This window comes from Hippoglossus stenolepis, chromosome 8 (genome assembly GCF_022539355.2).
Source record: "Hippoglossus stenolepis isolate QCI-W04-F060 chromosome 8, HSTE1.2, whole genome shotgun sequence".
Lineage (NCBI taxonomy): Eukaryota > Metazoa > Chordata > Actinopteri > Pleuronectiformes > Pleuronectidae > Hippoglossus > Hippoglossus stenolepis.
The window spans coordinates 7070677-7084125 of NC_061490.1; the positions used below are offsets into that span (position 1 = coordinate 7070677).

The window sequence follows — 13449 nt, forward strand, 5'->3', positions numbered from 1 at the left end:
TGCAACCACTATTTGTGTAAAACAGTATTTCCAGCACATGCAGCTACAAGACAAAGAACAGGACTAAACCGCTGTACGACAAATTCCACCGTCAGATTTGGTGTGTTACAGGTGATGCAACGTCACTCGAGATGAACTGTTTGCAGGTGGTTTCACAGAGAGTGGAGTAAATCTTGTGCCGTTATGGACGTGTGAAAGAGAGTATATTGTTTTGTCCTGATTCAATATTCAAATGCTAGTTTCTGTCTGTTTTCTGTCCTCATGTTTATATCAGGTTGGATATTTTGAACTTTGATATTGAAGTATTTTGTTATCTAGTGTCAAACATCCAGAATACAGGCTCAACAATTCACTTTGTATTTTCCTTTACAAATTGTTTTGTGTATAGGGGTGGATTATTATTTTGAACTGCATTGCTGTAGGCCCATATAAATTGTTCTGTTTATGAAATAATAACAAATGTACAGGAAAATCCTTCATCATAGTCTTTTCTATTGATCAGAGTTGTGATGAAAGGTTTGGCTGGGCCACACAACATTTTTAGATTTCAAATTGGGCTGCAGCATTCTTGGAATGTCTGCATTGTTTGTAATTTGTCATAATCTAAAGAGGAAGGGGTAAACACAGAGCAACATGCAAGTCTGCATATTGTATTTTGGGCAGTGTGAAGACTAAAATTTAGATTTAATTTTGTTCTAATTTTGAATACATTTGCAGAAATTAATAAAAACCTCATTACCATTTTTGTCGTTTTGGATTATTAAGTGTGGATTGATTGCTGAAAATGTCATTTTAATCAATTTGAAATTAAATCTACAGCAAGACCTAAAAAAAGTGAAGTGGTATGAAGCTTTCTAGAACCCACTGTAACCCAAGGCCTTATGACAGGGGTACAGGGAACCGAATGAGATGTTAGCACCATGCTCACATTACGTTGTTGAAGGCTGATACTTTTACAGGCTGGACAGATAACATCTGCTCCTGAAACATTAGTTTGACTTTCTTAAGTACTTTTTTTCGTTCTGCATCATATTTTGTCGATAGGAATACATGATAACTGAGCTGTCATGTGTGACCGACAATAAAGGGATAAAAAACTCAAGCATCGTATCAGACTTCAACTAAGCAGTTATGTACTTGTCAGTGTTGATCAAAGAGCTTTATAATTCTGTAATTGTAGTTTCAAGCACTGAGTTACTTAATGTTAAATATGCTTGGAATAAGTGAAATGCTTCACAATAAATATGACTGTAAAAAAGAAATACATCATCACACAAGAAAAAACAAGTACATGTATATATGGCCTGGATTTAAGATTCTACTTGGATTCAACAAGTCCCAGTTGTGACTCTATTGATCTGTGAAACATTTTAGTTGAGTTTCTTTACTCTCAATAATGGTTCTCTTTCAGTGTACAAACCTTTATTTTAGTTTTATATTTCATCAATTATAATTATAGCTGACAAAAAAAATAATTGTGATTCCCATGTAAAAAAATATCTACATTATTCCATTAGAAATTCTAATTTGACTTGTGTCCAATCTTTGTTCACCTTTGTTAGTTAGTTCTTTAATTCACCTATGAATATGAGATGAGTCAGACCGTGACCACAGACAGAACAGACTACACACACACACACACACACACACACACACACACACACACACACACACACACACACACACACACACACACACACACACAAACAAAGCCTCTACTATTGGGTACAGCTAACCTCTGTACAGCTGTTGCCCTAGATGTTTTGGGCTAATAAACAGGTTGAAAAGAAAATCCATTTGTACAAAAAAAGAAAAGCACAAAAAAACCAGACGACCATTTGCTTCAGTCTGAGAAATCTGATTCTTATAAAACCCTTCAGTTTACAGGACCTTACACCTCAAACCAACATCTGCTGATGTTCTGGGTAGAAGACAATCTAATTTATTATTTTTTTCTTTCCATTGTAGCTGTGTAAGAAATACATCTGTATGGCAGAAATTATTGTGGCTAACTCCAAATGTAGCAATCAAGACTAAGGTCTGCAATATACAACACCAGAGATGTCGTACAGTGTTCATGGGATTCAAGGTGTGCTAGCTTCAGCAGTGATCACTCCTTTTCCTGATGGGTTAGCTTTACGGTCGACCGACACATTTTCTAATTGTGTCTGTGTGCTGTCAAAAAGAAAAACATGGGTCATGTCATCACTAATGACTTATTTTCTTGGACCTGGCAGGCTGTGGCCAAGATCTGCTGAGCTTCTTGTGGGTGTGTATCAGAGTGTGTGTGTGTGTGTTCCTGTTTCCAGTGAGGGTGTGTGTTTTGACAGGGTGTCACCTCTGGGTGTCATTCCAGGTGATACCGCCGAGGAGAGCAGCCTTTACAGCCGTCCCACAGAGCTGCCTCCTGCTCTTAACAAGGACACAGAGGCATGCAGATGCAACAACACACACACAAACACATAAAGGGCTTGATCTAGCGCACAGCAGCAGTAAACTCGTACATTACAGTCTAATCCGAGGTAATTCATCTTCATTGTCCAAGTCATCAAATCTGGAAAACAACGGTGAGACAGCCAGACTAGCATCGAATGTCCTCACAGCAGAGGAGACTGGCAACATGAACACACACTCTAATTCCCTATTTTCTCCCTCGCTTGCACAATTTCACCCTTCAAAGACACAACGCAGTCTGTCAGTAATAGAGCACTTTTTCTCTGAGGAGAAATAGGGTTTCAAAACTCCAAGACTCAACCGGATTCCTCCAAAATAATAATACAAAAATAAGTGTCTGAGGGCGTGATGGACTGAAGGGACGTAAAATGGAGAAGACAAAAGAGAGAAAGAGCGGCAGAGAACAGGTGAGCGGTGACGAGCTGCCTGTCAGACAACAGAGGAATCCCAATAGCATCTTAGCATCACCTATTCTCCTGCAGTCACACATGAGTGATGAGGCCGGGAAGAAAAGTTCAACTTGTCTTTCCTCTAATTCTCACACTTTTCTTTATGGCAGGAAATTAATGACTTTTACACACACACACACACACACACACACACACACACACACACACACACACACACACACACACACACACACACACACACACACACACACACACACACACACACACACACACACACGTATACACCCACATTTGTCTGCTCGCTCATCCTGGAGCACTGCTTTTATCATCACCTGGTAAGTAGCAGCAGTAAAATTGCTTAATTAAAGCATGAATGTTTAATAAACCCTCAGGCTGCGTGAGGAGGGACCTGAGATAGGCCTTCCATTTACGGGCAGCCTCTGGGAAGGAGACAGACAATTCCTCAACTTGCTTCTCACTGACTTTAAGTTCAAGTGAGTCCTCTGACAGAGAACAGGTGGAGCTGATAAAGGCCAGACACTTCACTGGGGGGGGGGTCACTGCCTTGAACTTTGTTGAAATGCTAAGTTTTTAATTTCTTTAGTAGCTGGGAGTGTCAGCGTCTGATCCGATACCGTGACCTTAACCCCATGCCGGGCTAATTTTGCTTGATTCTGCCTCTATACAGGCTTAGTCACTACATGTCTTAGCGAGGCCGACCACAGGTTGTCATTTTCTTTAGAATATTTAACTACAAATGCCATCAAATTCCTCTGATCAGGCAGTTACATGAGTCAGGACTCTGATTAGGATGCTTTTCATGACAGGTTTTTCAGGCACATTCAACTGGCAGGAGGCCGAGTGTAGGCCCTGAATATGCCGGAGGGATTATAGCCCCCAACTGGCCTGGGAACGTATCAGGATCCTCCAGGAGAAGCTGGAAAATGATGAAGGGTGAAGGACAATTGGACTACAAACTGAGCCTCTGTAAGCAGAATAAAAGGCATGGATAGATGAATGGATGGGTGGATGAAAAACTAGTCTAGTGGATGACCAAATTAAAATTATATATCTCCCATTTCATTTAAAACCCCTAATATCAATGTGAGGATCACCAAAGACAGTTGAATTTATTGACTGTAAACCATGACTGTAAAAAATAATGTGGAAGATACTTCAGAAGACAAGTGAAACGTTTGACCTGCGGGTTGTGCTTCATGAAAAGCAAGTCGTGGTAAATGGAATGCATTTACACAACACTTTTCTAGTCTTACCCATATCAGCATATACTCTAAAATCTATTGGATATATTGACAAAGTGAAAGATCATCTGATGTCTGTGTTCTGGTTTCATTGACAATTCTTGATGTAAAGGGCGACCAATGAGAGAAAAATGGGAAAAAAGAGGTCCCTCAGATTGTTTTTCTCTTTAGGATAGTTGTCATCTTTATTTCAATTCAGCTTCTTCTTATTGTCCTTTTTCTGTACAGGGGCAGAGACGTTTGATGAGTCATTAATATCCGCTATTGCAGAATTTATTCACAAAACGTGACTTCAAAATTTACTGTGATGGTTTAGAAATACACAATCATTAAATCGTAGAAATGTGGCGTATGTAAGATCTAAGGTGGTAAGGACAATAATGAACATTGTTCAATAGAAAATATCTAAACAGCCTTTTTCATGAAAACCCACCAGCCAAGACGGATGCTGCCATATGACCCTGGCAAAATCATTGTAAAAAATCATAACCGTAAAAAATCATTTCTGAAAAAAAGTGAAGAACTAAACCGTTTATGATGTGATAATGCTACGGTGAAGGTTTGGTTAGGTTACGACACAGATAAAAACCTGGTTAGTTTCAGGGAAACATTGTGGTATACATTAAAACAGCGATGATACTAAGAGGATCTTTGTCATCATTCATTACAATAATTAACATGCGGTCAAGGTCACACAATGATTGTGGTCATGTAGATAAACAACATTTAATGGTTTGAAACAGGTACGATACAGGGGCCAGTGTTATGTCCATCCATTCACCGTGACCTCCTCCCTACACAGATAAACTCTGATGCTCAATAAAACATTTATTAGACTTCCTCCTTCGCCCCATCATAATAAGGCTGACGCTTTGCATAACCTTCTGAAGTTCATTTTTTTTTCTTTTTAAATCCATGTCAAATTATACAACAGGTGAGGGAGCCTGAATACTTTCTAAAGCAAGTGCATGTCTCTAATCGTGGTGTCTGACCCCACACTTGTGTCTATAGAGCCCCCCTCATGCTTTTTGATGTATGTCAATCAGGCAGTTCCTTTAACAAAAAGCGCAGCAGTGAAGCAGTAATGATGCCAAATGTCCATTTTTAAAACGTTTTACTAATGATGCAGTTCTGGACTTTAATCATTAATTATTTAACCCTTAAAATTGAATCACTTGAATGTATTGATGACAACTCATTTGCATTAATTTGAACAGTAATAACTGTAGTCACTTCAATGAGGGAGATAAACCATTCACAAGTAAGAGCGTGTGTGTGTGTGTGTGTGTGTGTGTGTGTGTGTGTGTGTGTGTGTGTGTGTGTGTGTGTGTGTGTGTGTGTGTGTGTGTGTGTGTGTGTGTGTGTGTGTGTGTGTGTGTGTGTGTGTGTGTGTGTGTGTGTGTGTGTGCCTCCAACCTAAGAGAAAACGCTCCACATGAAAACCTCCCAAACAGGCTGCTGGGCTCCCTGCAGGCAGAGCGACCTCTACACCAGCATGGAGCTTCTCACTGCTATCTCTCTTTCCGTGTATTCCAGCTCACACGCGCCCCCTGTGGTGAACACCACACCTCACTATCCCCACACCAACACACACACACACATACACACACACAAAATCAGCTTTAATCTTTCTCTCAGTCAGCCACCCACATTCAGTCACGCGGGACCAGTGCGTGGTAGCACCGGCGTACGTGCCATTTTCTGCTGTGACATTTCACCACATGTGCACGAGAGACGCATTCAGTGTGTGTGTGCGTCCGTCCACGCATGAGAGTGATAAAAGTGTATCTAATGCATTAGCCTCCTTTAGGATTCCTCAGTCCTCCGAGTTGAGGTAGGTTGGAAATCCCTTAGTTTAGCAACAATGTGGTCCAGCCACGCCGAGGCGTGCAGGGAGACACTGCACTCACATTCATCTTCCTCATCTGCAGCCGGCTGCCAGCAGCAAGAGAGAAAACTGCAAGTCAGGAGGGTTACGAGTACTGCTTCTTTTTTCTTATTGTTTCGGACTGTGGGCGGGTCTGGTCCTTTGTATCTTTACCCTCCCTTCACATTCAATATGTGAGACAGGTTTGATCAGAGTGTGATCAAAGTAATGAAATAACGTATGACAACACTTTTCTGGGAGTCCCTGGTGGTCAGTGGAGGCAGTATTGTTAAAGCTCAAAGCAAAAACGTCCACAGATACATTTTTGGAGTCACACATGGTAAAAAAGTAGAGGCCTTTAGAGAGCCATGCTGGTGGAGCCTAATAATGACTGACAACACTCATCAATCTACTCAGAAATTGCTTTGGTAGTGACTCTCTGATCATCAAATCCACACACTTTCTCACTCTCTTAACTGAGTCCACAGTAAAGGCTGCGATACAGGGAGTCACATGAGGTCCACAAATAACATGAATTTTGTTTCTTGCTACAATAGGTGCAACAAAAGATCAAGCAGAGGAAACCAATCCCAGCTGACATTGGGTGAGAGGCGGGGTACATCCTGGACAGGTCGCCAACAAATCACAGGGCTGACATATACAGACAACAAGCCAACCATGCTCACATTTACACCTACAGGAAATGTAGAGTCTCCAATTAACCTAAGCTGCATATCTTTGGACTGTGGGATGAAGCAGGAGAAAGCTACTCAGATAAAACCCAGACCAGCAAATTCAAACCCAGAACCTTCTTATTGTGAACTAGTAGTGCTAACCACTGCACCACCATGCCATCTAGACCTATACTTGTCAGATACAAATGTATGATGTTCAAGGGTTTTGTTCTAATTTAATAGCATGAGTTTGGCTTTGATCATTTCATTAAAGGACCAAGGTGTACAAGCCTTCCCAAGTATTTAAGAGAAACATCTAAAGGTCCTCTCAAGAGCCAGTGTTTAGTTTATCCCTTCTGGACTACTGTACCTGCTCCACATATAGATATGAAGCGCTCATTTTAAGCTAAACAAACACTAATGAAAACATAATATTAAAGAATATATTCATTTCTACCAATATATCTCCCTAAATGCTAAACTCGTGTCCGATAAATGTGAAATGTGTCACACTTCACATGTTTTGACAGTATCCCTGAAGTGTTTGACTCAGAAGTGAAAACACAGACAAAATAAAAGATTTGTTGTTGACAGCTGCATTGGTGTCACTACTCTGAGTGTAGTGTGATGCTCCACTTTCATCCAAGAATCAGGATTTGAGAAAACTGGAAGCTGCAAAATAAAACTGAGGATAAAAAAACAATAAACACAATTTCACAAAAGTGAAAGAGAAAAATAAAATGAAATATGTGTTCAGTAAGGTGGGCTGGGAGTTGTTGTCAAAGGCAGATATGACAAGATCATCTTTGTTTCCTCAAGCACCTGTAACTATGACAGTCAAGAGATACATGGTGGGCCAAACCGACAGAAAGTACATTTCTCTCCAACCATCCGTATTCTAAAGCCACTTATCCTTTGTCCTATCCCAGCATGAACTGGGTCAGGGGAAAGGACCGTCCTATACAGCCCCATGACTGAGTGCTAAGACAAAGCCTTTATAATGATGGATTCATTTAGATACAAGAATGGCACTCGGTGAAGCACAGACCTCCACCAAGGCTAAACAGTTCCCTTAAATTCAATCAAGCAGCACCAAATTTCACACACTCATAGACAATCTGTTCCCTAAAGATACAAGGTTTATTTTCATCAAGAATCGTGAATTATTCCCAGGGACAATGGGGAAAGTGTTTGAAAAACTGACCGGTGCACTGTAGATCATATAGGGGAAAGATGGCTGTGTAAGATATAGCAGTCATAATCAGAAAATAAATGCAAACCTCTCAAGATTTTCCAACGAAATTGGGATAAACCGTCGTACATGTACATTTGGACATATGGCTGATGTGGGTTTTCAATTCATTCGGTTTATATGTTGCATACGTACACGTAAGGAACATGCTAATTCCACATAATGACTCCCGATAACAGTCAAATCGATTTCTTATCCAGGTCTGCTGTCTGCTGTGAGGCGTCACTGCTTACGGCCGAGGCTCCTCTCTGTGTCTTGGAGCTGAGTGCTTTCAAGTCCGTGACACTGTGTCCTTGTTTGGTTATTTTCAAAGCTTTTCTGCTTTATTACATATTTCACGCTTGAAAATGACTGAAAAGCTGAAAGTGAGTTTGCATAATATGCCACCAAGGTCACGACCCAGATAATCCGATGGCACGGTGGGCGAGTTTATCTCCTCTCCTTCACCTCAGGTTTACTCTGCTGGTCACTTCTGCTGCTTTTTTTTTTTTTTAAAGCTATCACAATCGTGTCTCTTTTGTTCAGATTGAGTCATGAGCCTTCTCATCTCCTCACATCCCTCTGATCCACCCTTTAATCACTCACTGCCTCCCCTGCTGTCCACCGAGGGCCAACAAATGAATACTACCCCGCTCTGCCCTGCGCGTCACGACACATTTCCCCACACCCACATAGATGCACCAACATATTCTGCCACAATGGATTTTCATGGACAGCATTTTCTGGACTGAAGCTACCAACAGCCAATCATTTGTTCAAAACCTTTGACCGTGGCCATTTCAATGTCGGAGCATTCCAAACATAGCCCTTACGTCATCAGTCCTCTCATCTTAAGGTTATGATATTAACAATGAAGTTTATTTACACAGCACTTTTCTTAACAATGTCACAAAGTGTTGTACAAGAAGAAATAAAACCAGACAGGCAAATAAAATGAGAATAAGACAAACGGCCATGAGCAGAGTAAAATAGAACAATAAAAGAGATGAGATCATGAATAGGATTAGTCAGTGTAAATAAGCCAATGTCATTTGTAAAAGCTTTCGCGAAAAAGAAAAGTTTAAAGAAGGATTTAAAAGATAGTAGACACTTAGTCTATGTGTAATGATTAGAAAGTTCCACAACATGGGGACTGTAATGGCAACAGACCTGTCACACTTTGTTATTAGGCGAAAGCTGTTAGTGACAAGCAGGACTGAAGGTCATATAAATAGATTTAAAACATGAAGGCAGCAACAAAGTGGAGTAATGATGGCAAGAGGAGAGTGAAGTGACTCTCTCCTCTGTGTTGGTTGTGATCCGAGCGACTCCTTGGTTTGGAGGATGGTGTGGGTGTGCTGTTAGTGCATGTTAGTGCATGTGTGCCCTCAGGACATTTATGAAGTGAAGTGGCTCTAAATCTTATCATCAGTGATTAAAGTGAAACACGTGGGTGAACATGCTAATTCTCGCCCTTGTCTCTGCTGTGGCGTGTAGCTGGATTGTTTTTTGTCTGACCTGCACACAGGGTAACTTTGTTCAGTTGTGTGTTCAGGGTCCAGCACCTATATCCTGCATAATCAACACCTTGCTGATGACACAAAGAGGAGAGGAGTGTGGCCGATGGAGCATTTGTTTTGGTTCGATATGGTGGTGGTTAGTGCGACATCTAATGGCGTTGAATATCTAATATGCCTTCAACGATTTCTCACACAGCGCAGGGGTGAACACAGTGAGCCGTAATAATGTTAAACAAAGCTGTGGTCTCTAATACACAATGTATTAACTTACTGAAACCGTTTCCTGCTAATATTTATAATTCAATAACCTTTCCGGATTATTTGTTTTTATTTTCCCAGATTCCTGCTATTCCGAGACACTTCATTGAAACCAGAGTAATATTAATACATTTTGTGTGATGCATTATTTCATCATTTAAACGTGAAAAGGTCACTTTCAGAATTAATGCAGGGGCTTCGTATTGATGAACCTATTGACATTGCAAAGCCGACAAGCAAGCTGCATCATCTCTGTCATGCCAGAGATCACCTGGACAATGTCCCATTTACTATCACTTAATAAAAGTTGATAATGACCCCCACCTGCACACAGGGCTTCCCCTACTGATGGAGAAGATGCAGAGATACTGCCACGCCATCATTGCACATTGTCAGCTCGTATCGTTTTGTGAGCTGGAACCTAACGGGAACAATTCACAATGACAAATAGTGAAGTCACTTTGTAAAACAGGTAACCTTTGTGAATACAACATCTTCCTCAGTTGAAGAAACTGTGGAGAAGTCAGAGCTTCATAGGCGGGATTAAGAGTTGAGACATCATCTTCCCAGCCAGCCACCTGGCTACATCCATGAAAAATAGAGGCAGAAACATTGCTGCAACTCAAGCTCAAAAACATGGATAGAACTGTTGCATCCAAACCACCTGAGTGCCAGTGAGGATGATTCACATCAAGATATTAAATCTGAAAAATGTCATTGCGGCAAGTCTGGCGGTGTTTTTATTTTGCCTCCTGTCACTGTTTATTCCACTTGAGTCATGTAATCATACGCAGCTACACTGGCCTGACGTGTTTGATTGGCTTTTGAAAAGTAACTGACATACTGAGTGAATGACATCATTCAAATTCATGTTAGACATTACGCACCTGACACCCCTGTACTTTTATACTTTAGGTTGAGGAAAGACAAGGGAGTTCTCTCATACCACAGACAAGGAAACTCCCCATCTGGTCCCACCAGCTTGACATGATCCAGAGTTCCAGTGCTCCTGGACTTTGTCCTAGCCCTTCCTTGCTGCCGGGCTGGACCCTCAATCCCTCTGCAGAGAGGGAGTGAAACGGTCCAGCTGTTTCTTGCCTGAAACAAGCAACAACCATCTATCCTCATCAAGATGGTCCCACATCAGACAACTCAGCTCTCTCAGCTCTTATTAGCCTCTTCACTCTCCTTTATTCTCGTCTGCCAGTCTCTGTATCTGCTGGATTCCCCTCATTCATCACTCACAACTATCACCCGTCTCTGCACCGCACAGCAGGCCATAACCACCCGGCTCTCCAACCTATTTCCACACAGAATCTATTACATTTCCCCAGCCTCTCTTTTTTCTTCATCCACCAATTCAATCCATCCAGTCATCCATCCGGCCAAATATTCACCGACTGCCTGCCTCGTCCATTTGAGCTCATCATGGGGTTCCACAGCCACTCGATCACTCTGAACCCAGGATTATCATCGAGGAGACACTTTGCACATGTGACTTTAAGTACACGGAGGGAGAAGAATAAGCTATAATGCATCGTTCAGTGGATGGTATAAATCTTATTTTTTTCACACCTTAAGGCAGAACCAGTCCACACCCACTGTTGAGTTACATAAGTGCAATAACTAGAGGAGAGGAGGCTCGGGCAGTGAGGGGATATCAGTCGCTCTGGAGACTGGAGGAGGATCAGGCAGGAGATACCCACCGCAACGTGCCTGCTTGGCTGGCTTCCCACGACTGGCTCAGTATCAGCCCACTATCAGCCTGGGGAGGGAAAGATGGGGAGGCAGCGATGGTGGCTAAGAAGAGGAGGAGGAGGACCGAGAGAATAGGACCAGAGGCTGATTATGGGAAGCGACTGACAGAAGCAGAGGAACAAGGAAGAGATAGATGGTGGAAAGGTTAGGGGGAGAAAGGGGAGCCGAGTAATGTTCCATCCCTCTGGCCATAGTCCTGACGGAGCCAGGATAGAGATGTCAGGCCACATCCTGTCTGCCGAGGGAAGGGGAACCGGGATCCAGCAGCAGACAATTAGACATCAAGCCACAGGCCCTTATCCCATCTTATTTCTGCCTCTCTCCTCCTATCTTCCTCTATTGTCTCCCCTTACCTCATCACCCCCCCTGCTCTGAGAATCCCCAAAGCTATCAAATATCAGCACTTGATTCTCCTTTGTTTCGACTGGCTTCCCGGATTCCGATCGAGTGTCCCTCCCTGGACGGCAGATGGGCAGAATATGGTGCCGACCTTGCAAGGTCACAGAGCTTGCTTTCATTTGCTGAAATCCTACACCTTCCATTTCCCTCTCCGTCCCTTTTCCCCCTCTACTCCAGCCAAAGCACACCACTTGCTTTTGCAGCAATTTCACACAACTATCCTCACTTTTTTACAAATCACAAACATTTTTACCCCTAATTGCTGCTGAAGATGCTATTTCTCTTTCGTTTTTTTTCTTGGCACATGCAAAACTCCGAGGTGACCTTGAGGTCAGACAAAACAAAAAGATAAATCTGTTTTACCCATTGGAAGCATGACTTGTCTTTGCCTATAGCTTTACAGTGAACCAGAGATAATTGTTTAACTTTGCGGTTGATGTATGAACAGCGAATTAATCCTCTTACGAAGAAAAACATTTTTTTTTTAGTTAAACAAATGGAAAAAGCGTTTCAACTCACCATTTATCTCGGCATCTTTTCCACTCTCTTTCACGCTGGGTAAACAGTTTTCCAGGTAAACTCCATTGTGATAACAGCTATCCCCCTCACTGAGCTGCGGTGGTGGCTCCCAGCACAAACATGGGGTCTGCATGATGCCACAGGGCCTGTTAGATGTGCTGGAGGCCAGACAGTCCTCCAGCCACTGGCACAGCATCTGACAGGCTGCCATGCTGGGGTTGCGCTTGCCCACTACCAGGTATTCTGTTTTGAAATCCCTGTCACCGGCAGGAATGGCTGTGGCCACCTTAAGAGGTCCCTTCCTCATTTGGAGGAACTGCTTTCCGGCCTCAAGGAAGGCCACTGGAGCAGAGGAATCACAAAGCTTCACCACCTCGTCAAAGCTCTCCATGCCCAGGTAAGTGCGCGTGGTTTCTAGGAAGGAGTCGTACTGGAAGGTGCGTAGCTGTGATGGCACGCAGTCCTCTGTAGGTTTGGTCACCTTAATGAAGATTGTGTAGCGCCTCGGATCAGGGTTCTGCAGGGTCCAGGAGCAAGGCATGCTGGGGAACACTGACGATGACAGGAAGAAACCGAAGAAACGGTTCTGGACTAAGGTGGAACATGAGTCTGACTCTGGGCCAGAGGGAGCTGCATGACACCAACCATCCATCAGCAACAGAGGGGCAAAATACAGGAGTATCACTGGGAGAGGCCATCTTGCTTGGCCACAAATCTGAGAGAGAATTCTTGCCATGGTTTGCAGGTAAAGGGAAGGAGAACGTACGATAGGTTGATGCCTGTTTTCAGCAGTGCTCAACTAAAAGCTGTGTAGTGCAAAAAAAGGCAGGGGAGGGGGAGAGGGAAGAAGAAAAGGACGCGGTGGAGGAGGAAGGAGACAACAGTTGCTCTCAAAGATCCAGCGATCGGCCCATGGCTGCATCAGTCGACCTCGAGATTCTCACGAACCTGTGAAATGGAAGAGACAAGATATGAATTACACTTTGTATCTGATCAGACAACGGAATGGGATTACACTGATTCTGTTTATCTCCACAATGAGAAATCTCTTTCAACTGTTATTGTTGGTGCTGTAAGCTGAGAGCTACTGCAGTGAC

The 13449-nt window shown here is 42.7% G+C and overlaps 1 protein-coding gene across 6 annotated transcripts in view; it reads right to left on the reverse strand.

The window, feature by feature from the left end:
- adgrb1a (adhesion G protein-coupled receptor B1a) overlaps nt 1-13449 on the reverse strand; it is a 156235-nt gene that overhangs the window by 94772 nt on the left and 48014 nt on the right. For all 6 annotated transcript variants that reach the window (XM_047340994.1, XM_047340993.1, XM_047340995.1 and 3 more), the window contains exon 2: nt 12353-13300. In XM_047340994.1, the coding sequence (XP_047196950.1) occupies nt 12353-13088 (736 nt within the window). In that variant the 5' untranslated portion in view covers nt 13089-13300. The remainder of the gene's footprint in view (nt 1-12352; nt 13301-13449) is intronic.